The 26,201-nt window shown below is 40.9% G+C and overlaps 1 protein-coding gene across 1 annotated transcript; it reads right to left on the bottom strand.

Annotated features, from left to right (window-relative positions):
* Nucleotides 1-1,633: 1,633 nt before the first annotated feature.
* LOC115355605 (NXPE family member 3-like) lies at nt 1,634-18,678 on the bottom strand. The gene is made up of 8 exons (XM_030046462.1): nt 18,664-18,678; nt 11,161-11,199; nt 10,596-11,009; nt 6,679-6,971; nt 6,281-6,351; nt 5,736-5,750; nt 2,663-2,869; nt 1,634-2,187 (listed from the first exon to the last, which is right to left on the bottom strand). The coding sequence occupies exons 1-8, from the start codon at nt 18,676-18,678 to the stop codon at nt 1,634-1,636; spliced, it is 1,608 nt and encodes a 535-aa protein (XP_029902322.1).
* Between the last annotated feature and the right edge of the window lie 7,523 nt (nt 18,679-26,201).

The raw sequence follows: 26,201 nt of genomic DNA, 5'->3' as shown, positions 1-26,201 counted from the left end.
ACTGGCTGGTGATGATCTCATGAATGGCAGGTGTGCAGGTAGACCAGAAATCAGGATCAGTTGGTGGCCCACGCCCAGAACACACACACACACACACAAATAGACCGTGTTCCGTCTTATGGTTGTATTGCTGTGTCTAATATATGTGTGTTGTGTGTGTTGCTTGAACTGCTTCAACAGTGCCATGACATCTACCCTACACCTCAAAGCAATATGAAGTTCAAAATATGTATACAATAATAAATAAATAGATAAAAAAATAAATAACTTTTTAGTAAAACTCAAACTCTTTCAGTTCACTGTGTTTTCTAGTAGTTCTTCTAGTTTTCTATTGTTACTTTTCATTTCACTGATCTCCTTGTAGTTCACTGTTCCCTTTGTGGTTTGACTGGTTGTAAAGCATATAGTATAAAATTATCACCCAATTCTGTGTTTGACCTTGTTGGTCAACTTCACTCCAACTCATTACCAATTTTACACTTACTTTTGGAATGTATAGTCAATAGACCTCATTTACATAAAATTATACCTCATTTTTGAGTAAAAATAAGCAGAAATTCTGAATTATTTTGACTTATGGTTAAACTATAACTAAATATCACAGGAGGGGAGAAATTGAAAAAAAATATCCATAATTCAATGCAAGTAGTGATCATCAATTTTATTTGAAGTGAGTGTAACAGAGAACCATCTGCCATTTTCAGGAATATACGGCCGCCCATATATTGATTTTCTTGCTAACTAACGTTAGCCATTTAGCTCTAAGCATATGCTTGCTATGTAAGGGCCAAGTCTTCCAGCTAACTAGCAACTCCCCTAACTAGCAACTCCCCTAACAAGCAACTCCGCTGGGGGTGTCACTCCATTTTAACGTCAGCTCCGATTAATGTGGCTAAGCAGCAAAAGTAACGACAGTAAGTTATATAATTTCAACCCCACCTTTCGGGGTTTTTTGCTAATCACCTTTTCAGGCTGTTATCACTTTACCTCTGAAATAAAGACATCAGTTTTCACAGATGTGTTGATTTATTAAACGTTCATTTCAATATACAGATGCAAACAAATTGACAAATTAATTAAATCAATGGCCTAGGCAACTCATAAAGAATAAACAAATGATTAACAATTAATAGGCTAATTAATAACTGATAACATTAACACATTAATAACAAAAACAAAGTTATAGCCTGCACATCTCCGTGGAAAATCTTACAGGTACTGTCTGTGCTGCTGACTCTGCTATGGCATTTCATTCTCTTTATTATAGAAATTAAAGCTCCATAAAATTCACCGGCTTCATTTCCTGACCTCTCCAGCTGATCCAGCTCTTCATTCGTCACTCTCACGCATCTCTCCTTTTTCTGTTCTGTCTTGTCTTCCTCGTTCAGCCATTTATCCAAACTTTGGTCACCAAAAAAATCAAAATTGATGACAAAACAGTCCATTATGCAGGCGAACAAAGTTGACAGCAGCTTTTGAAGCGGGTTTCGGTGAAACGTTTCGAGCTGCCATGGAAACCACGTAGACCCGGGCGATAAGATATAGGTGGAGTTATAATTTCAGTGATGAAAATATAACTCCACCCCACACAGGATGTGTGCACTTGTACTGCCCTCTTCCTTCCCCAACAAACTTAGCCATTTTTTTGCGGGCATGTGTAGGACAAGACAATGTCTATCATGTTCTTGATAATGGGGGTCTGTGGGTGAAGACTATGGGGCAGGTGGTGGGCCAGCGACATCTCCCAGGCGTCTACCAGGCGAACGTTCAGCCCTTTGAACGTGGCCCGGAGCACCTTGTCCCGCTGTAGCGAGTACCAGTCGCTGTTGGTCAGCGTCTCATAAAGCATCAAGGCCTTGAGGTTTGCGGTCCTGATGACCACCAGCGTGCTGGGAGCTCTGTTCAGCAGCCGCAGCACCGCCCTGCGGATGCTCTGTAGTCGCCGCATGTACACTACAATGGGAAAAGTGCTGAAGTGAGACCAGATGCCAATAACCACAACAGTTCTGGAGCCTCCGACCAGCCTGTCCAGCTCGTTGGCGATGTAGTGCAGCTCACTGGTTGGGATGCTGCTGAAACGGAGTGGAGGGGCGTGGCAGCGAAACTTCACCAAGATGTTTCGTGCCAGGTCCACAGACATGAACGGTCCGTTTTGTCTCCCGCTGTGCAGGTTAAACTCCTTGAGGTCTAAGACAGAAATAGGCATTACCAAGGGAACCCATTATATTTATAAAAAGTCAACTCACAAAGCTTGTCTCTTGGTTTGGGATGCCTTCTAGATCAGTTTCTGACGTCTTCCTATATCGTCCCGATGACCTCTGTAGGCCTTCAATCCATTTACAATCTTAGATGTACAGTCTTCATAGCTTCAACATATGTGTGCTATAGGATATAGGACAAAATAATCCCACTTGTTTATAGTGCAGTTTCAAGATTGATAAGCCGTGGAAACAAACACTTATAATGACTTGTAAAGATTTTTTGTTCCACTGTAGACATCAACACAGGAATTGGATTTTTTTTTTTTTTTTAATGCAACTCAGTGCAGTGTTTGTCTGTTATTATTGTTTACAAAATATCACATCTATGTCTCGTTTGGTGATACAGAATCTAAATTTGGGTGTAATCAAATATTATCAAACTCTGGTACTGGATCATTTACCTGGCAGCACACTGTTGAGGTATTCAAACCACTGTCTGATGGTGGAGTCGCCGTACAGGTGCACCACCTTGTCTGTCAGACACTGGCTGATGGCAGAGGGGTTGTTGAACTGATGAACTGTGGCGCCCCGTAGTGCTCGCCATGCACCCTGGTAGTAATATCCAGCAGGTTCAGGCTTCACGGTGCTGCTCCTCACCTCTGGTTGTCCTGAGAGGAAGATAAAGACAAACATCTGTGATGTGGATGTCGTCTGTGTGGCTCCACCTCACTTATAATCTATCCATTTGCAAAAGGAGTGTGCAGGGGCTTTTTACTTTGAAATCCATCACACCTCTCTAGGAACAGAAAAGTTGTATTTTCCTGGCTTTATACTGAGTTTTTGCAACAACACAATGGAGTTAACATAACTCAGGCAGAGAGTAGGGCTGCAACAAGTCATTAGCATGAAGAAAGTGGTACCACCTTACAATAAGGTACAAATCATTTGCTGAAGTAATTATCAAGTAATGCATGACTCATGATATTTGAATGCATGAATTCATGCAGGATGTGTCATAAATTCCTGTTTCTTACCATGAACAAATTATCAATTCAGTATGACTTTATGTGATTAGTTCATACTTTATAGATCACATAAGAAATTCACAGTTCACAGTGACAAATTAGAGGAGTATCACAACGTGATTGAGCTTTTTGAGCTTAACCATGTCTGATCTTAAACATGTCTGAACATTCTCTTCTAATTCTCTTCTTCATTCTCTAATTTTTCTATTGGTACCTGGTAAGATTTTGTCTTTCAACAATACAAATATGATAAAACAAACAAACAACTCATGTCTCACCCACTATGTTGTCCAAGTAAATGAAGATTCTTCGGTAAATCAGTGAATGAATTAATAAAAATGGAAAAGTTGAGAAGGGCATACCATTGTTTGGGGTTTCAGCAAGTAACCACGGCAAAGTTAAGAAAGAAAATGTAGTAAAACCCTCTTGTTGACTACAATGTATTTTAAAACTCATGCTATGATTATAAGGTCAGAGGAAGTCTTTGTAACATTTATCATAAAACAAAATGTTTGAAAATTTATTAGCAATAAGTGTGTTATTGTACATTTATTGCACACTGAATATTATGGACCCAGTATCTATCAATAAGGAAAGAGTAGTTTGACAGAAAGATAGGAATTAATGATAATTAATGAAAGGTTTATGCAGGCGGGAATCTTTATGCATAGAGGGAGTTCTTTGTTATGTCTGAAGTACTGAGCTAAATATAGGCTAAAACTGATAAATGTGCTGTATGTTGTGAAAGTGTCAAAAACGCTATTGGATATATTCTCATAGAAATACAGTCATAGGGGCTGTTTGGTGTTCAGATCACAAGTGGCCAGCTCTCAGTCATTCACTCATTCACACCTGGCATTTGAATGCGTCTGTACATGCACCTCACCTGCCCACTTGTGATGGGATCTCACTTTTGAGCTCTACATGCAAATAAACACAAATCATTTCCATTTGTGGGTTGGAAAGGGTGATGGTTGCATTGTGGATATGCAGCCGACCAATCTGCCACAACTGTGTGATGCTGTCTTTTCAATATACACTCTCTGGCCACTTTATTAGGTCCACCTTGTTAATATCAGGTTGGACCCCCTTTAGCCTTAAGAACTGCCTTAATTCTTTGTGGCATTGATTCAATAAAGTGCTGGAAACATTCCTCAGAGATTAAAATTCATGATATGCTTGATGCTAACTGCACTGAATTGCTATAATGTGAATGGCTGGTTGGATATTTGTGTTAACGAGTAGCTGAACAGGTGTGCCATATAAAGTGGCCCGTGACTGTATATATATACACTACTCACAAAAAGTTAGGGATATTCGGCTTTTGGGTGAAATTTCAGGATGAACCTAAAATGCATTATAACCTTTACAGGTGAACTTAATGTGACCTTCTGTAAACTTTTGAATGCACATGTCCAACTGTTCAGTGTTTCAGTACTTTTTGCACAAGTTGCTGTTCTCTAACAAGGAGTTTAACGGCAAAATTCACATCAGGTGTTTGATGCTCCAGCTCATCGAGGTCGTATCATTAGGGAACGGCTGCTGGAGACTGGGGTACCTCAAATGGAGTGGCCTGCACTTTCTCAGACCTGCATCCCATAGAAAACCTATGGGATCAGCTGAGTCACCGTGTAGAGGCTCGGAGCTCTGTACCCCAGAACCTCAATGTCCTGAGGGCCGCCCTTCAAGAAGAGTGGGATGCCATGCCTCAGCAGACAATAAGTCGACTTGTGAACAGCATGAGACGTCGTTGTCAAGCTGTAATTGATGCTCAAAGGCACATGACAAGTTATTGACACTGACATTTTTTGTTGTGGTATATCCACCACTGTTGTTAGCTTTTGTTTGAAGAAATTGTTTGAGATGAGGAAATCACCAGTGTATGCTTCTACTTAAATGCCCTACTTTCATGATTTAGGGCCCTATCTTGTGCCACCCGCTATCCGCTGCCACTACCCGCTACCCGCAAATTGCGGATTTAGGAGCTTCCGCTATCCCTAAACGGTATCTTGCGCCACCCGCTACCCGCTATCCTTATGCCGACTCCGTCATTTGCGCCTGGAGGTGTGTTCGTGGGCGTGTTTCATGCGCTATCCCTAAAGTTGCTATCTTGCGCACACACTTTAGGGATAGCGGATAGCGGGTGGTCAGGACCACCCGCTATCCGCTATCCCTAAAGTTTGGGCTGTTAGGAGAGCGCGCCCAGGCGGCTTCAATGCGCGCCCCGACGGAGCCTCACCATGCACACGGCCGGACTGATACCGGGACGCCACCGGAATGGACTGAGTATATTACTCATATAGACTGTTTAGAGGAAAGACTGTTTTAATTGGACACTTACGCCAGCACGTTTTATTGTTTTATCATAAGCCAGCAGCTGTGCTATATTTTTATTTTTAATATTTTATTTTCCCAATCTACCTTGTCAATAAATTAGTTTACACATAGTTCCACCTCTGCCTCTTGTGTGTGTGTGGTGTGGCCAGGGATTTTACTCAATCAGTACAACCTTGTGACACGTCCACTTGGACACATGTGGCTCCACCTCCCGAATTAACTCGCCTATAATATAATATATCATATGTATATATATATATATATATATAAAGCCAACTTGCTTTAGCCTCAGTAGAAGCCCTGAGAAAATCTACCTCCCTCTCTCCATCGCGGGTTTAGGATTTAGGATTTAGGATAGCGCATCCTGCCCTTAAAGGCAATGGCACCTGGCACACTGATTGGTTTAACTGGCATAACGCCCAAAACACGCCTATTCATAATATAGCGGGTAGCGGAGGTGTTTTGCGGATAGCGGGAGGTGCACAAGATAGCAACTTTTACAGGGGAACGCCTCTTCCTAAATCCTAAATCCGCAAATAGCGGGTTTAGGGAGTCTGGCGCAAGATAGGGCCCATAATATCACTGTAGCGTGAACATTTTACATTTTCCATAAATTTCACCCAAAAGCCAAATATCCCTAACTTTTTGTGAGTAGTGTATATGTTTTTGTTGATTTTGTGTTTTTTTTTTTGTTTTTTTTTGTTTTGTTTTTTTTACCTTGCTCCTTAGGCAGCACAGTGACATTGTCCGACCCTGATGCATGAATGGAGACTTTCATGTTGATCCCACTGTGGAAAAACACACAAAAGCTGTTTAGTATACTGAACATACAGTATGTAGCATGCTGAAGATACAAATATTAGTATTACATTATCAATTCATCAATTTAATGACAAGAAGGCACTCAGTATAGTGTTGACTTCCACCAAGATCGCAGCTGGAAATTAGAGTACTTTTTGTGCTAAGCCACGCCCCCTGTAGTCAATGCTGTTGTCACAGGACATGTCAGAAGGTTGTAGTTGTAGGTCATAGTTACAATCCAACATGGTGTAAATCTGTTAAAGACACCAAAACACACACAAATTTTGTCTATCTGTCTATCTATCCCCCCTCACCTTTGAAAGAGTGTATCCTCCTTGGCCATGAGATTTTGCATGAAGCCTCCTTTATAGTGGTTGATCCTGGTATCGCATCTCAGATTCTTTGGCTTGTAGCAGAACCACGGCTCCCCCGTGTGGAGGTCGGTGTAGTTGCACAGAGGATGGGTTGGAGGCAGGCAGACGTTACAAACCGTAGTTTCAGAGACAGAGCCGGAGCGGAAGAGGCTCTTGAAGTAAACACGGCCCGGCTGTTCCATGGTCAGCCTACGCAGAACCGTGATGGCCTCACTGGAGTGAACCAGTGTCACCTGACAGGGGGAGGAACCAGGGTTTTAACTCAGTTAGGCAATATTGTGTCCTCTCTCATAAGAGTAAGGAATAAGAAAACTAATGGTACTTAAAGAAGCACTTTTCAAAAACTCAGAGCATTGTAGTCAGCTCTTCAGTCTAAAGTTTTTGTCAAAGGTTTAAAAAAACATCTGTGCCGCTGCAGGGTACAACTTCTTCTAAAACTTTGACTACTTTTAGATTAATTCTGGCCTGTACAAAACAGATGGTGTGCACTCTAATAGAAAAAGGAACAAAACAAGTGATTGCCTTTTTTTTTCCAGGTATGGCTTTTAACTTTAACTTTCATAACGTGCAGCTTCCACTATTATTATCCAACAGCCGTTAAGTAAGGAACGAAGTTTAATTGAACATGACAGGAACATTGAATTATGACGAAATACATACAGCTTTAGAATATATGGATGGTATAAGTTCACAAAAAACAAGGATTAAACAATGTGCATGGATGGAGATTCAAGTAGTATCAGCTCTTCCAGTCAGAGGAATAAAGGACAAAGAGTCAATACAGTCAAACTTCCCAAACTAGTCATACAGAGGTTTTCTGGGGAGATAATTGAGTGGCAAGAGGTTTTTGAGTCAATATAATATGACCATACAAAATAACAAAAGTTTGAGTAAAACAGATAAATTTATTTATTTTAAGTCATTTTTAATTGGTACAGCAGCAAGCACTCACAGGCTTTGCATTATCTGATGATAATTATGTTAGTGCGGTTGAAATGCTCACTAGTCGATTTGGCCACAAAGACCTGGTGATAATCGTACATATGAATAAGTTACTAAATATGCCACTGATGTAGTGTCACTGCGCAAATTGTATGATAACTGTGAAGTGCAAGTGCGCAGCCTTGATGCTATCTGACACTTAATGGGAGTCTGTTATGTGTCATGTGTGAGGAGATAGGTTGGATCCAAAAGGCAAGATGCTCAAAAGGAAACAAAAAATATTTAATAATAACTAGGAAACACTGGGAACTCTAGGAACACTGGAAATTACCGGCATGACACGCAGGAAAGACAATGAACAGATAAGGAGCAGAGGTGAACACAGGACTTAAATACACAAAGAACTAATAAGATAAACAGACACACCTAGGGAAGGGGCTGGAGCACAAGACAGGAAAACACAGGATAGGCTGAGGGAAACACTGGGAGGGATCAGGACAACCAGGAATAATCACAGACTCAGGGCAGGTGTGGAACTGGGAGGGGCAAACAAGACTGAGTCAGTGAAACCACTGCTGGGAGTGACACAACAGGTCAAAAGAAACTACACCAAAAGAAAAGAAAAACACAGAGAAACAGTCCAAAAAAAAGTCCAAAACTCCATCATGACAGTACCCCCCCTCGAGGGACGACCCCTGACATCCAAAACACAGTCTTTGGGGCATAGGGATGGATGGCTGTCGTAAGACAGGGGGAGGAGAAGGCCAAAATCAGAAGAAGATAAAGGTCGCTGATACTCCAGTGAGAGTCATGGAAAAGGAAGGTCTTGGGATTTTGATAGAAGGAGACCATTACTGGGATGTGGTGTCGGGACACAAGGAGAGACTTAATAATGGACTAATAGTGTTGGAGACTAAATTTGGATGGCTGATTCAAGGTGTTGTGTCCATCCCTGTCATTAATGTCACTACAGAACCTGTGGATGTGGGGGTCTTTCATGTGAGTGTTGGAGAGGAGTACTTGCCAACCAGTTGCACAAGTTCTGGCTGACAGAATCATTGGGGATTCACATGGAAACCAAACAGAGCCAGAAGACGGACGCAGTTCAGAAGTTTGAACAGTTGGTAAAGTACCAACAAGGTAGATATGAAGTTTGGGAGGTGGATGAGGTGATTGGATGGGGATGTTGAGGACTGTACCTTAGCCCCGGCTAGTGCCTCCAGTGCCTCTGGTCTGACTGACTACCTCGGGTGTTTTTTAGTGTTTCTTTATTTTGTGTTTATTTGTTTATTTTTCAGTTTATTTTATTTTATAGGCTAGCTATTTATTTGGAGATGTCACTTTATGATGGCTATTTCACTTTTATTCATACATATGTTTGTTCACTGTGTGATTGAGTGTATGTATGTGGGCAACGGAGTACACAGAATTTCCTTCGGGATCTATAAAGTACATATCTGTCTATCTGCACTGCTGCATCTGCTGGATCATCCAGTGGTTAGAGACAGTAGAATTAGCATTCGATGCTTCTTCAAACACCAAAGTCACTCTCTAAATGAATGCCTATTGACTGGACCACATTCAAATCGCAATTTACTAAGCTTTCTGATCAAATTCCGACAGCACAGAGTAGCAATGGTGGTGGATATAAACAAGGCTTTCTTACAAATAGTCCCAAATGAAAGAGGTAGAGACATGCTGTGATTCTTCTGGCTACGAGAGAGACCAGACCCCTTTAAGCATTCGAAGGTGGTGATAATGAGAATGATGCGCGTGCCATTTGGCACACCTGCAAGCCCTTTCTTGTTAGCTGCAGCAATTAGGCACCACCTCAGAAAATATGAAAGAAGTCAAGATTTTGGATGTTTGTATGCGGATGCAGAGAATGTGGACCAAGACATAACACTATCTCGCAGAGCCAAGGAAATCATGTCCAGTGCAAGCATGAAATTGTGCAAGTGGCAAAGCAATTTCCCTGACTTGCAAACTTTATGGAAGCAGGAACATGGCATGGAACACATGGAAATCAAAGTCTAAAATCTAAAAGACCCGTTCAACTACTCTACCCACTAGAAGTGGATGAAGAGTGACTCTAGAAGAAACAAGTTCATCAGACCCGAGTATGTTGCACCTATTAGTGGCCCTTAATGGAGGAGAGTCGCATCCACCTGCTGTGTGATGCACATCGCCTTATTTGGACATTACTCCTGGAGATGGACAGTGTTTCCCAGTTAAAAGGTTGGGCTTCCGATGGACGCGCTGTGCACAAAAGGGACTCCATGCCTATTGTTCCCTTTCCCCTTTCCCCAAATGTAGGTTATAAATAATCAAGCAATAAATGTAAAAAATGTAAAGCAATGGCTGCCTTTGAAGGTCTTCCCTGCACCTCACACCAGGTCTAAGAAGAAGGGTGGTGGTGCTGCTGCTATTTTTTCTAATATTTTATCATGTAAAAGAGTCTTATTTAGTACTTACTCTACCTCTGAGTATTTAAGTCATCAGGTCTGTATGTCCCCATCTAGTGCTTACAGTTTACCACCCTGCCCAGGTTAAAAAAAGGTTTCATCTCTGAATTTGGTGAATTTATCTGACCAGTTGAATGTGACTCAGTTCTTATTTCTGGTGATTTTAACATTTACATTGATAACTCAACACACCATTTTGCTAACCATTTTACTGACAAGTTTTCATCTTTTCGGCTCATCCAGCACACTGCCGGGCCTACTCTAATAATAATGGTCTAATAATCAATAATGTTGTTCACTCACAAATTATTTTCATTCCTTTTTTAAGCTAAACCTTGAAACAAATCAAACTGTGGCCTGGAAACTCAAGAAATGGGTGGACAGTCACACTCATTTTATACCACTGACTCAACCAGTCACACTGAAGAATAATATAGACTTTGGTGTCACCTTAACTTGTGCTCGTCCCTCCCAGAGTAATGGAAACACAGCGGTGTAGGAGCCGTTCAGGTGGTCCACCACTTGCCCGGCCACGCCTGCAAGGAGGGTCTGGTCATGGAGTCGAGCAATTACAAGATCTCCCCCAAATTGTTTTGGTCGACCCTGGAAGTCACGAAGTTGGATCAGAGCCTCCAGCTCATCACCTACATGCCACTGACCTCCTCCCCTCACCGGCAGGATTGTGAAGGTGCTGTGGGCGGGGTCAGAGGTTGTGTTCAGGGACACAGGTATAGGCACATGAGGGGTTTCAGGCCAAGCAATGGAGTCCAGCAGGTGGCGTTCCTCAGGCGACAGCTGCTGGTGGCTGCAGCTGATGTGTTGGCGGTTTGGGACAGGAGTGGTGGGGGTGGTTTTATTCTGAAACTGTCAAGGAGATGTTAAAAAAAATGTTAGTGGTTTAAAGAGTGGGAGAGAAGAGAAGTGAAGATACCTAAACCTTAGGGCCTCGTTTATTGAAGGTCTCAGTAAAGCGAATGAATGGATGAATGAATGAATGAATAAATGAATTACTCACCAACTGACGAACATCTGTTACATTGGCCACTGCTGGAGCCTGGAATCAAATGATCAACAAGGTGGTTTGTTGATGCTTTAACTTCATGTTACAGTGTGATAGTCATAAAGTTTGCAATGGAATGTTGAAATAGCTGACCATCTGTACGGTAATTACATAACAGCAAGAGATGGGAGTAAATATTAGACAGGCTTTTAATTGTTGGTGAGAGCTTTGCAAAGTCAAAGGCTGCAAGACAGATGCTGTGCTCGAATTTCTGCTGTTGGATTGGTAGGTAATATGAGCTGGCTTGTGTTTTTGCAGTTGCTTTATGTTTGGCAGATTCTGCAATATTTTCAACTTGTTACTGTTTTCAACTTGTTGACAACTTTGCCAACACAGCTGGACATCAAGAAGCATGCCAGCTAAGCATGGCATGCTGCTATTCTGAGTTCCTTGATGTTTGGCTGCGCTGGCAAAGTTGTCAACTCAGCAGTTTTTGTTCACAAGCCAAATTGGCCCATTTCGACAGAGGAATTTAGTTGACTAGTTGTCCTCTGTCTGTGTGATGCTTCTGCAAACTTTTGACTGCTGCACAGAAAAAAATAATGTCTGCGCATGTATTTTTACTTAATAAATACTAATTACTAATGTGAGTTTTCAAAACAATAACTTGATATGATGACCCCAACTTTTTGTTTGTAGTTAGCACATACATCAGAAACCTGGGACTGACTTAGCACTTTTTTGCCAAGTCAGTACTTTCCTCCCCAAGGTGTGGACGGGAAGTAGTAACTAGACTTTGCTAAAGTTTCTGAAGAAACTTTAAATGTGCTTGCCACCGTTTACGACCGCATGGCCAAGTGGTAAGCCACCAGCCCTATGCCATTTGTAGGTTGTGTAGTGTTGTTAGAGGGCCTGCTAGTTCTCAGTTATTGTGATCTGGGTTGTTTCCAGGCAGTTATTATCACCTTTTGAGAGGCCACTAGGATGTTTCTCTCTGGCAGGCCCTCCGAACATTCCACCATTGGTGTTTATTGCGTCGAAATTCCAACTTCAAACTGAAATTGGGAAAAAAATTGAATTCCAGATCGGTTTGAAAATTGACACTCCACTTCTTCTCCCCAAGATGCACATTTTTCGTATTTGGTTGTGGACGTAGCACAGAATCTGTGCAACACAGAGTCTATGGAAAAAAATTTTCATCAAGGTACTTGCTTAACGAAAAAAGTTGCTGTGGTGTTCCTGATGGTTGCTTTGGCATTGCTAGGCAGTTGCTATGGTGTTCTGGGTGGTTGCTAGGGTGTTCCTAGGCAGTTACTATGGTGTTCTTGATGGTTGCTAGGGCATTGCTAGGCAGCTGCAATGGTGTTCTGGATGGTTGCTATGGTATTTGTGGTGGTTTCTATGGGGTTGCTAGGGTGTTTGGGGTGATTGCTAGGGACTGCTATGGTTTTTGGGGCAATGGCTGAAATTTACACTGAAAAGTAAATATTGATAGACATAGATGAATGTGTGTTTCATGGCCAGTGATGAAAAACATACTTTGATCATCTGCTAAAGTAAAAGTCATACCTCTGCACTGTAGAGGGTACAAGGAAGATAGCAGTGCGTGCTTGTGCTGCTGCTATATGCTCTCTGTTATATTCTATGTTTTGTGTTTGTTGAGTGTTATGTCATGTATGAGTCTGGCGAATTACGTCTATGAACGGAAAGACCTCATCGACACTGGATTAGGGCACAGCTCGACTATTTCGACAGAATTTCTTTCGGTCCACAATATTCCGGAGAACATTGTAAGACCTCCGGGCTCTTCCTGGATTGTATTTGGCACCAACAAGCGGCAGAGATGGCGGAAGGAGCGGAAGCAAAAGAAATGCTGCCAGTCAGGCCTACTAGCTAGGCTAAGGAAGCTACCACACCAACAATTTCTGCCATGGTAAACCATGGTAAATAACAACAGATACACCCGGAGGGGGTTCACATCATTGCAGGGGACTTTTACCAGGCATGTTTAGGAATTGTGCTTCCAAGTTTTGTGCAGCATGTAAACTGTGTAACCCGAGAACAATTCCCCTCTCAAAAATAACCAAAATTAGATGCAAAGAGAAATACTTACACATAAAATGCCATTTTTACTTTTCTGCTGTATATACTGTATGTATAATCAATAATGTTATAATAATGTTATAAAAACTGTCTGTGCCCAAGTTGGGGCCCAGTTTTATTTTGTTGTGTCTTGTTTTTTGGTAAGTGGGTGTGGGGTTGGGATACCACCAAAATCAAATATAAACTGTCAGCTGGTTTAGAAAACATGCAATATTGTGTCCTGTGAGACAGTTAACCATTGTGACTTAATTTGAATGAAACTATACTGAAGTGCGCCTGGATGCCGAGGATGTGTCGGACAATGCAAAACTTCGCCAGAGAATACTGAATCAGACTGATGTCGTAATAATAAAGGCAGATCCAGATGCTCTCATGAACTAGGCCAGAAATGGAAGAACACTTCATTGGAAGACACAGGGGTGGAGACAGAGAGACCATATTATCGGGATGAGGATGAGAGCTCAGAGAGTACTCAGAGCACATGAGACTGTGAGAAATAAAAACCCCACCAATTACTGGCAGATGTCAGCACAGCAGTCTATCAGTTAAATTGCCAAACCTGATGATTGAGAAATTCACTTGAGATGTAAGTTTGTGGCAGTAATTTTGGAGGCAGTATGAGATGCTGTTCATAATCATTTTTGCCCTTTGCAAGAGAGATAAGTTCACTTCCCTGAAAACTTATTTGACAAGATAACCATTGAGGGCAGTAGCAGGAGTCACCTTAACAGACAGTGATTATGATGTTGCAATTAATATACTCAATATAATATATAAACTAATATACAAACAGATTTGGTAGGAATGATCACACTGTAAATGTGCACATGTCAAGGCTCCTTAATACCACTCCTGTGACGAAATCATCCGATGTGTGCTAAGTGTAGTGCACTAAGGCAGCTATTTGATGAAAGTGAAATTACGGTTTGGATTCTAGAGACATTGGAAGGAGCATTAGGCACATACAAGCTGTGTTCCAATTCAGGGTCTGCATCCTTCGAAGTCTGCATTTGAAGGCCAGTTACGTCACAACAATGCACAAAGGCCTGTCCCAATTCATCCAAAGTCGAAGGATCCTTCAAATTCGCACTTCAAATGCGTCCTCCTTTTCAGCCTTTGGTAGCCGATTCAGAGGATGCAACGCGACTATCCTTCTCGGGCTCCCGTATCCCAAGATGCTTTGCGTGCTGCTGCTCAGTCTAAAAAAGTTAACTGAAATGGCGACGGCGGCATCTAAATTCAGATTTCACTATTATAAAATATTCGGTTTTTACTGAACATCCAACGCCATATATGTTAAACCAAAACCCCTTTCTTTACTGTTCTGTCTTGTCTGACGGAAAGAAACGTTATCTTTCTGTCTCTGGAGTTTGTTGTCATGGTAACGGCGGTTACCCGACCAGGAAATATTCCGAAGGCTAGACCATCCCATTTGGTTGACGGGGAGGACGCTTCGTCCGAAGTCCGGGTCCTCCAAAGGCCGCGGACTTCGGAAGACCCGGACTTCGAAGGATGCAGAACCTGAATTGGGACACAGCTACAGTATGGAAGCATTCTATGCCCAATACTGCTGCAAATGATGCCCTGAGATATGGCCTTTGATTACAGCCATCAGAGGGAAGAAGATCATGAATAGAATCATCTTTGCAGGAGACACCTAGCCATTTGGCCTCTGAAAATATAGACATAATTTCGTCAGTAATTACCCAAGTAGAGAACAGCAAAAGACTCTGTGGAGGACTCTTCCACAGAGACCCCACAGGCAATCAGAGAAGATTTGTGCATGAGAATGTGGTGAAGTCACTCAAACTAACCCGTCGTCAGACAAGGGGCATTTGTCCACACATCCACACATTTGCTCGCCTGCTCCAACAACAGTGAAGCGCAACATAGTAAAGCTCAGCTTGGAGAACTTCTGGGATAAACAGCAGCGCATTGAGATAGAGGCAACCATGACCCATTAGATTATCACTGGCAGATTATATCAAACTGGGTACAGAGACTGACAGAAAGTCTGGTAGCATTAGAGAGGGCTTTTGGATGGGTAGTGTACAAACAACTCCATCCTGGTTTCAGCTGGCCTGATGCAGCGGTCTCTCATCGAGGTGAACAGATCTGATGGGCTGCATTTACACACAGAACTTCCCCCATCAAGCCAATTCTTCCTTAACAGCTGAGACCAATAAAAGGTGTCCTTTCACCTCTTTGGAGCCCAATGATCTCTCACACCTGCAGTCCCAACTCCAGGCCTGACCGGTATCCGGTATCATGACCCAAACCCCATCTGAATAAACGTTCCCAACACACTCTGGATTCCAGCTAGCCATCAGCATCAACGTTCACTAAATCTGCTGGTGCAAATCAAAGGACTTGCTAACCAAATGGACACTGATAACCTTTCTCAATCCTTGGTAGGATGGTCACAAATTGGGTAAGGCTGGTGTGTGTCACCCCCAATAGACAACCTGGCATTCTTTGGTAAAGGAAGGCAATAGCCAAAGGATACAGATGACTGACCTGTGAAATAAAACAATTAACCCCTCCAGTTACACCCCTGCACACAGACCAATCTCTTCCAGCTTCCCTTTTTTTAGTGCTGGGGTACCATCCTGGATCTCCTTTAAAGTTAAATCAAGAGCACATGTTTTCCCAAAGGGATAATTGGACTATAATTTCAAATGAACTTCAGTCATCCATATGCATATGTTGCTCCAATCCTGCCTTCTCCTACCATTTGCTGTCGCTCCACACCTCCACAAGAAGTTATCCCCAGACATAAGCAAACTGTCACAACTTGCTCTGCCACTCACCTGCCGATGAAGTCTTCCAGACCCTTAAGTCCATGTTTACCTACTCTGCTCCTCTCCTACTTTGCTTGGTTATTACACCTAATTCTCGGTCAGATTACTTCGGTGGACCAATAACTTTTCTTATGGTGGTTGTTAACCAACAATATTCAACAAAGACTCATCTGAGTTAGTATCCTACAGCAGTGCAGTGCAGGGCAGTTGCAGTGCCCAGCATGACTGAGACAGAGTATATGTACATTCAGCTCAGTCAAGAGTCACAGATTGACAAGCAGCTGCATGCATTCTGGGAAGCTTGAGTCACTGGACATTACAAGCAAAACATCTGAGAGCCCAGAGGACTGCATTCTCAAGAAAAGGTTGGAAGGTTTGATAAAGAAACTCAGAGAAGATGTTATGCTTGTTCAGCAGATACAATATAGTGGTGAACATCTGCTTAGAACAAGGGATGGCAGAGGGTGTGCCACAGGACAGTACATCTTTACTGGCAGTATACAGATGTGAGAAATATTACCAACCTTGTCATGCTGTGTTGAGAGAATAAGGTGACAACCAAAACTGTGAGTCGTGTTTGATGCTTCATCCCACAAAGATGGAGGACCTTCCCTAACCCTAACCCTAAATTATTGTTTTTACCAGGACCCAGTGTGAATCCAGATTTTTAGTGTTTTAATAAGGTTAACACTGCATGAAGTTCCAAATATGCCAGACATCAAGAAGGCATTTCTTCAGAAATCACTGTAAGAATGAGATTGTTTGCTGTGACCTACAGACCCACCCACTGAAGAGAGGAACAAGAAGCTGTGTGTGTTAAGAATGACCAAAGTGGTACTTAGAACTTCCTCAAGCCCATTCTTACTCACAGCCACCAAAACGAAGCAACTGAAGCATTAGAAAGCCCTGGAAAAAGAAATAACACAAACAGAAGCCCTCTGCAATCAGCTACTCACATTTGTGGTCCTCTGGGATTCCTGATGCGTTTCACCACCAGGATCAAGTACCTGTTAAAGGAAGTGTAGCAAAGAGGGCTCAGCTGGGATGGGAACTGCCACCTGATCTGACTACCCTGATGTCCTCATTCTCACAGATTGACAAGCAGCTGCATGCATTCTGGGAAGCTTGAGTCACTGGGCATCACAAGCAAAATGTCTGAGAGCCCAGAGCACAGCATTCCCAAGATGAAGAGTTACATTAAAGCCATTTTCAGGCACTGAGTGATGTTTTTCATGGCAAAAACCTTCTAATATTAATGGAGAGAATTTTTATGGGATCACTAAATGACCAACCATTAACTAAACTTGTTTGCAGCTAGCGGATCTAAAACGAGACCAATGATTACTAAGTTTAGTATATCCTTTATTATGCACTCATAGAAGTTAAGTATAGTTAACGTTGGCAAAAAGTCGTGCTTCATTCCAGATGTGGGAGCTGGAAAATGAATAGTTAACTAAACTAGGCAAAAAAAAAGTTCTGCACCGTATTTTCAGTCTATAATTTCTCCCCTTTATTTATACCCACTAGTGTTGTATCTTACACCGTTGTAAAGCCTGATTCGTCCTCTTTCCATTTTGAGAGGAGCAAAATCCCATTCAATGTGTTTTCAGTTGATCATTTCTCACCTGTGATAAGACCAATTGGATTTGTGAGTTATACTGTTGGAATGCCAGTCCCCTTTACAATAGGGTATAACTGTAAGGATGAGGCAACAGAGCTAAACAGGTGAGGAGCACAATATTTTATTCATTTTCTCATTTTGCCATATGCTGTCAATTAAGTGCCAGTTAGGTACACCTGTGAATGTAATTTAAATTACCAACAGAAGAACATTGAAGGAAATTTTGACTGACTGAAAGGACATTGAATGGGATTTTGCTCCCCTCAAAAAGGGGGGGAGGGGACATGTTTAGCCATGTTGGTCATACCAGTCGATTGACAATCCTTACAACTTATTTCTCATTGAAAAGGGGACTAATCAGGCTTTCTAACGGTATAAAAGACAACACCAATTGGTATTGTTAAATGGGAGAAATGATCAACTGAAAAAATATTGCAGGGGATTTTCTCAAAAAACTCACTTCCCACACAATTACCGGTGTCACTCATTCCAGAAATGCAAAAGAGGACGAATCAGGCTTTATAACGGTGTAAGATAGAACACTATTGGGTATAAATAAAGGGGAGAAATTATAAACTGAAAAAGCGGTGCAGAACTTTTTTTTGCCTAGTTTATGATTGAGTGCATAAAAAAACTATTATTATCTATTATTAACTATTATCCTTATTAAGCATTGTTCTAACATTAGGTCTGGGTACTGCAGGGGTGGACGGGATTTAATAGTGCTCTGCCTCCCTGTCAGCAACGATGATAACCATGTAGGCGCAACTATCAAATTATATACTAATTACACAATTTTCCTTAGGTTTAAATTATCTTTATTTCAGTGGCCTTGTGGTACTTCTGCATTGTACACCTTTAAAAATCATTAAGAATATTCTTATCCTTAACAACAATACATCTAAACTTAGGAAAACTGAGTAAATGGCAATGTTGAATTTAAACAGTGTCCCTTCTTCAGTCTTCCAGTTACAGTCATAACAGTGTTCTCACCTTCAGCACGTTCATGTTATGTTGCAGGAAGAACACTGCGAAAGCAACAAGGAAGAGGAAGATGGCAGTGTACTTGGGACGGCATGCGCTGAATTTCCTCCATTTGCAAACTCTAATCTCCATCTCACACCAGTTGACACTAACCTTGATGCACTGTGTACATACAAAAAACACATGATACATTTAAAAAACAAAACAAAACAACAACAACAACAACAACATTTTCACAGAAAATCAGTCTCATGAAAAGCAATTGTATCATTTAGAACATCTTGACATGATTAATGGAAATCCTGTAAAACCATGTAAAATGCCCGTTGCTTGTGTTTCACTGAAGCTAAATTCAGATCCCAGGGAAGTTCCTCACTTTGTTCATACATCAACCAAGACCACATGGACCTGGCAGAGGCCCACAATAATTCACCTTTTCTGACCACTTTCTCGCAAGAGAACGTAAATATTGGAATATACCTGTAAACATTTACAGTGCACCATTCTCTAAAGTGGTCTGCAGTGTTTTCCTCATTACAACCTGCATGAATCTGAGAGACCTCACTTTAAAGCGACACTAAGTGATTTCTGACCTCTGGACAGTGTTGAAACTCACGCCATGTTGCCACCTGTTGTTCTGAATGCATAATGAAATGTAACTGTCACGTCCTCAAATATAGAATGAACTCACTTTTACACATGTAGTTTTCCAGATAAAAAATATGTAAGATGTAGTCTATTTTTAGGGGACTCCCACGCACAAAAGACATTTCTCATTTACAGGGGGCCTGATGAGATTGTATGTTTTGCTGTACCAATGAGTGCACCTCTGTGAGAATGGGATCAGGAAGTTCTTACACTAAAATGTCAACAACAGGACTGCCTTTGTCTGATGCACAAAACCAAAAATATACCTCAAAAATAAATTATACTCTAGTATTCAGAGCAATGTAAACCCTGAGCTTCATGCACACAGAAATTATTTTTAGATATACATTTCCCTCATGGTTTGAAATGTTGGCCACATATAATATCTGACATTGTAACTTTACATATATGAAAGAAAATAAGGACAAGCATATTAGGCGCCCTTTAAATATACCTGCAGCTATTCATGTATGAACAAGCTTTTATTTACAAACTTCCTGAGCCACAAACATTTTCTCACTCTGTTGAGGTTTAGAGGGGAGGAGAAGTTTGCACATCAAACAAAACTTACTACTGGAATTTGATTTAGAGGAAGAGAGAGGGAGAGAGAGAGAGAGAGAGAGAGAGAGAGAGAGAGAGAGAGAGAGAGAGAGATCCACACACTAGATATTAAACAAGATGAGCAGGTTTATTTCACTCTGAGACTGACTGATCACAAAAACTGGACCTCTGTCATGCCATCAAAGTATTATTTCAAGTTCATTGTACATTTCAACACCATTAAAACAATTTGAACACATTATAGCGGATGTCCTTTACAAACTTGAGTTTTAGTTATATTTAGCTCACTTACAGCCCAATAACTTGGAATTTGCAGTTGTGCAAACATGAATTAATTACATGTAAAAATGTATTATGTGAAGACTATAATGACGTGTTACCCATCACTATGCAGAGAGAGAAATATTAACTCAACAGTATCAATCAATATGCTACAAACAGGGAGGAATTTCAGACACTCCAAAAGTGAAAAGGTTTAACAACAAAACAGGAAAAGACAGGAAATCTTTAAAAGCCTTTATTATATTGTATTTTACTGTGTGTTGTACTTCACTGTATGTTTAATTTATATCTTATTTGTTTTGATTTGTTCTAAGATGTGATATCCCCCCACCCACGCACACTCACACACACAAACACACACACACCTGTAATACATACTGAGTATTTTTGCTGAGAAGCTCTTATATACTTTAAGAATAAAATGGATCTTACCTCAGCAGACACTCTCAGCCGCAATGTTATGTTATCATTCAGTTTTCGGGTTTGCCCTGAGATTTCTGGTATTCCTTTGCAGTGATCAAGCCACTCCCACAGTACACACAACAGATGCAGAACAACAACTATAAAAAGGCTTGTTAACAGGTGTGTGTGTGTGTGTGTGTGTGTGTGGATATTGAAGATGAGTGGGTATTGATCTACTGCGATGTTTATGGTATAGCATTTTACAAGGCTTTGCATCAGTAGAAAGACTAATCAAATTAAGAAATTAGTAAACAAATAAATTCAAATAACTACATGTTGAAATCATCACCACTACAGCAAAAACTCCTACTAAGGAATACAAAAATAAAGGAAATTTTAGGCAACTCTGAGCAACAAGTGGAGAATAGGAAGATGAAAATGTGCGTTCTGCATCAGTTGAGGCTTGAATTCACAGTTTCTGGTATGAAGGACAATGCTGTATCTCACTGAGCTAGTTGACAAGTGTCAATTTATGTGAGGCTTCATAAATTGACTGAGCTAGTCACATGATAGCAGCCGCTTATGCATGGAAAGGCAGATTTCAAACCACTGTAAAAAAAAAAAAAAAAAAAAAAAAAATCAGTCATCAATACAAAAATCTGAAAATACACATATTGCATCTAGACAGCATGGAGATGTTGGTAATTTGTTTTTAACATTGAATGATTTGCTCCATAAGTCTTTAAATTTAGAGGCTTGCTGTAGCGCCACCATCAGGACTATTGGCTTGTGTTTGCAGCTGAGGTAATCTGGCATGGGACTGGACCTTTGTGCAAAATTTGGTGATTTTTCGGGCATGGGAAGTAGGACTTCCTCGGAGGAAAGAAAGAAAGAAAGAAAGAAGAAGAAGAACACGCAGGAATACAAGAGGGTCCTGGCAGCTTAGGCTGCCCGGCCCCTAATAATACCAATACCACAAAGAATAATAATAATAGATATATGAAAGAGCACACATAATAACATTTTCAATGAGGCAATTTCACTGTGAATACACACTGGAGAACAAGAAGATGTGGAGGGCAGTTATAGATGGACACTTGCAATAAACAAATAAACAAACGAATAAGCTAAGATAGTCTGATACCGCTTCAACAGGACGACTGCAGCATCCTGTTGAGGAGATGGCATGCACTGACAACTTTTGAGGCAACAAAAGCCCCATGAGCAAATACTGCAGCTTAAACCAGCAGATTCTCTCTGCAGGGCGTGCCTAAAAGAGTTTGGCATCTTGGGCAAGGTAGGGTTATTTCAGGACAAGGAGGAGAGTCAAACAAGTTAACTGCAAACAAGTTACTCCACTCTCTAAAAGCGTTACAGGCCGATCCAGGTGTGGATGCAATGAGTCATATTCTCACTAATTAATTTAATTAATTAATTAAGTCATTTTTGAAGTCAGCGATATTGTGGGAATGTAGGAACACGGAGAGTCTTAGACGAGTTGTCGAGTTGAAGTCTTTACTTTCCCAAATTAAAACAATAACAGCAGCAGCAGTAAAGTCATAACACCAACCGCAATGAAGAGCAACCATAAACTTGCCTCAGCTACCTAGATGTAAACAAAGCTTTCCCTCCCAGCATGCCCTTCACCTTGAGTCTCTCCCATCAGTCTGAAAGGAGCTGTACCTCCGCTCCTAGTGTCAGGTGAATGTCTGTATGTCTAAAGTGGGTCACCGCATTATCACTTTTATTCATGTATATTTATCACCATTTGTTTCAGTTCTCAGTATAGTCTGTGCTAACTTGTTGCAGGCTGTGCAGCAGAGCCAGATGAGGTGAGTGTGATGCAAGGAAAAAAAAAACAAACACTTACAGAACTACAGTATATGAACGTTAATTCAAAAAGTAATATTGTGGGCAACATGACAAACTGACAATAGGACACTGTAATTATAACTTAGATTGTATGACACTGTTTTCATGATAAAACTCCACCATGTGTAAAATGAAGTTGTTGAGCTTACTGGCGCATGTGCAGGTTTTTCAAACCACAGGAAAGAGCAGGTTGAGCTTCGCTGCGGACTGACTTGAGCAAACCTGACAGTGGGGCAGGTGGGGCGGGGCAGAAGTTGGTGAGGGTTGCAGGGACGGCACCTGATCTGATTTTTACCAGGACATGAGATAAAAATAATTACATTTATTAGACTAAATTTATTAGACTTTATCTCTTTTATCTCTGTAAATCTGTCTTTTATAGATAATGTACCATGCATGCAACTTTTGTCTTTGTTCTCTTAGTGTCTGGGAACCCACACTAAAATCCTTTTTACTTCTATCTGCCAATGATAAAAAGTCCGGCTTTCCAGCATTTGTCAGCTGACCTGTGTGAGATGTTATTATCATGGGCTGCACTTGCACTTGAATGTCTTCACCATGAGTCATTATTTAGGTCAGGTTCAACAGGTTAGGTTCTGGTTGAGCCCAATTTCATATGCAACACCCAGGGCTGTCTCTTACCATCTTAATGCCCTGGGCAAGACACCTTCTACCACCTTCATAAAGGGCATAGCTTTGGTTTCAGTAGAGACATTTATTAAACTTTTTTTTTTAAAACCATGCACACAACCAGTAAGTATGCTTTGTTATTGTGTTGTTGTCTATGGATATTCTCATTCATCCAGGTCATCGTTCTCTTTGGGCAAATTGAATCGTAGGCAACTGGACTTGTATTTGTCTTAGGAAGACGCTTCATCAGTTCGTACGCATCGGTCTATCTAGTCCACATTAGTCTGACCAGGACAGTGGAGTAAGGTCCAGGGGCCAGATTCTCCAAAAAGTTCTTACTAATAATCTTAAGACGTTTCGTAAGAGGAAAAAATGAGAAGTTCATAAGAATGTTCTCAAGTGCTATTCCCCATTATTTTCTTAAGAACTGCACATTATCTTAAGAACTTCTTAATTTTTTCCACTTACGAACTTCTCAACTATCTACCTTTATGTAAACAAACAGCCTCTAGCTGCAACCCACAGCAGTTCCATCTAAAATACAACAAAACAATATCCATTATAGTCTCAACTTTGATTTGATGTTATAAAAGTGTTTTCTCAAAAATTGAGATACATAATTTGTATTGGACAGCAACGATATTACTAACCTATTAGTTAATGGAATCTAAATATAATTGACACATGAATGGTGACTGGTGGCTAAACAAAATGTCCTCATATAGACTCAGAAACAATAGCCTATATGTGTCTAAATACTGGTTTAGATATTAGGCTGAATTACAGTTTAGACAACGATTATCACTATGTTAACATATACAATGTAAAATTATTAAGGTATTAGCCTACTACATTAATCTATGTTATATCATCAAATTTGGCTCTAAATTAATCAAAGATGTTTGAAAAATAGCTTACCTTCACACAGCATGTGGTTACTTAAGACAACCTTTACCTGTCTTAAAGTTATGATACTATTTAAGAAAAATAGTAAGATAATTTCTTTCAAGAATCCCATTTATTCTTAAGAAAAATCTTAAGAATAAAGTTGAGAACATTCTTAAGATCTTTTGTTTGGATTCTTAAGATATTTTGTTTGTGAATTCGAAAATATCTTAAGATTCTTCTTAAACCCAAACTTAAGAAAAAAAAGTGGAACTTAAGAAGAAATTTAATCTTAAGAACCTTTGGAGAATCCGGCCCCAGGTATTTAACCTCTGTGGGAGTGTTTACCAAAAATGCCTGTGGGTGTGTTCATGAAGGCACTGGTTTCACCTGACCATTGTTGTGGTCTCATGTGAACGACAGTCGTCGGAGTCAAGTGAAACCCTGGTGAATGACGATTGCTGAGAGTCGTCTGATGTTAATTTGTTGATCCTCCTGGGTATCGATGAAAGGGCAACATTATAAATCGGAGATAGGTGGTGCCGCAGACCACCTCCCCTGTTGAGGGATGGTTTTTCCACTTTCACATAGATGGCTTCTTTTACTCCTCTCTCAAACCATTTGACGTCCCTGTCCAAAATCTTAACATTGCTGTCTTCAAACACCTTTGGGATGAGCTGGAACGGAGATTGCGGGCCGGGTCTTCTCGTCCAACGTCAGTGTCTGACCTATTAAATGCTCTTCTGGGTGAATGGGCAGAAACTCCCACAGACACACTCCAACATCTGGTAGAAAACCCTCCCAGAAGACTGAGTGAGTTGCAGCGAGAAGCTGTTCTCGCTGCAAAGGGGGACCAACTCCATATTAATGCCTATGGATTTAGAATGGGATGTCATATAAGCTCCTGTAGGTGCAAACCATAACAAACCACACTTATTGGTTGTGTGTATGGTTGAAAAAAAGTTTAATAAATGTCTCTACTGAAACCAAAGCTATGCCTTTTATGAAGGTGGTAGAAGGTGTCGTGCCCAGGGCATCAAGACGGTTAGAGACAGCCCTGGGTGTTGCATATGAAATTGGGCTCAACCTGAAAGAGGCATATATTTCACACTGTCAGACAGTGACAACCAATAATTAGTTTTGAATATCATAATTGCTTTGTTGTGACCTAAAAAATGACTCATGGTGAAGACATTGAAGCACAAGTTCAGCCCAGGATAAGAACATCTCACTCAGGTCAGCTGACAAATGTTGGCAAGCCGGACTTTTTATCATTGGAAGATAGAAGTAAAAAGGATTTTAGTGTGAGTTCCCACACTAAAGAGAGGGACAAAAGCTGCATGCATGGTACATTATCTATAGTGGAAGTGTCTGAGACAGAGATAAAAGAGATAAAATCTAATAAATTTAGTCTAATAAATTTAAGATTTTTCATCTCATGTCCTGGTAAAAATCACCAACTTCAGCTCAGCACAGCTCCTTCCTCACAGACAGAAGACACACCCACCTCATCTGGCTCTGCTGCACAGCCTGCAACAAGTTAGCCCAGACTATATTACCATAATGCCACATGCATTTCCTCCAATGGCTGTGGTTGGAATTTAATTATGTTCACCTCTTAATTGATTACAATCGCAAATCGTTCATTTATTTGTCTTATTTCTAGTTTAAAATTTACAAGTGTTTCAATCACAATGATACAGTCTAAAATTAGCACTGCCTTAGACTGGCACACGATAAGCTAACAATGTGAGGGAGAGGCTGAGTGATACAAGTAGTCTTCCTGACTGAATTTGTGTTAAAACCACATTATAGAGAATGTTTGCACATTATCTGAAGAAGCTCCATCAGGATGTAAACACTATCTGGTTGATCCAGGAAGACCTTTCTGTGTGGAGTTTGCATGTTCTTACTCCCTGTGTCTGTGTGGGTTTCCACCTGGAGCTCCGTTTCCTCCCACAGTCCAAACACATGTAAGTCCATCGGTGTGAACGTGTCTGTCTGTGTGTCTGCCCTGTGATGGACTGGTGACCTGTCCAGGATGTTTCCTCACCCTCTCTTCCCATTGTGCTTTTGGAGAGGCTCCAGCACCCTGTGACCCTAATCAGGATAAGCAGCTTGGAGAATGAATGATGAATGAATGAATGTTTGATCGACTAATTAAAGGTGATTGGATCAACTTTTAATATGCAGGCCTCTTATTATATACAATTCATTTTGGCCCAACTACTGTTTTGATGGATGTGTGTATGAGCTGCAATGCAACT

This window comes from Myripristis murdjan, chromosome 23, assembly GCF_902150065.1.
Source record: "Myripristis murdjan chromosome 23, fMyrMur1.1, whole genome shotgun sequence".
Taxonomy (NCBI): domain Eukaryota; kingdom Metazoa; phylum Chordata; class Actinopteri; order Holocentriformes; family Holocentridae; genus Myripristis; species Myripristis murdjan.
This window is presented reverse-complemented; position numbering and strand designations above follow the sequence as displayed.

What these genes read in the sequence shown, in the direction of transcription:
- LOC115355605 (XM_030046462.1), bottom strand. An exon ending in TAACAGATGTTCGTCAGTTG is followed by an intron (nt 11,010 to 11,160) that starts GTGAGTAATTCA and finishes TCTCCTTGACAG; the next exon opens with TTTCAGAATAAAACCACCCC. An exon ending in AGGGACGAGCACAAGTTAAG is followed by an intron (nt 6,972 to 10,595) that starts GTGACACCAAAG and finishes TCCCCCTGTCAG; the next exon opens with GTGACACTGGTTCACTCCAG.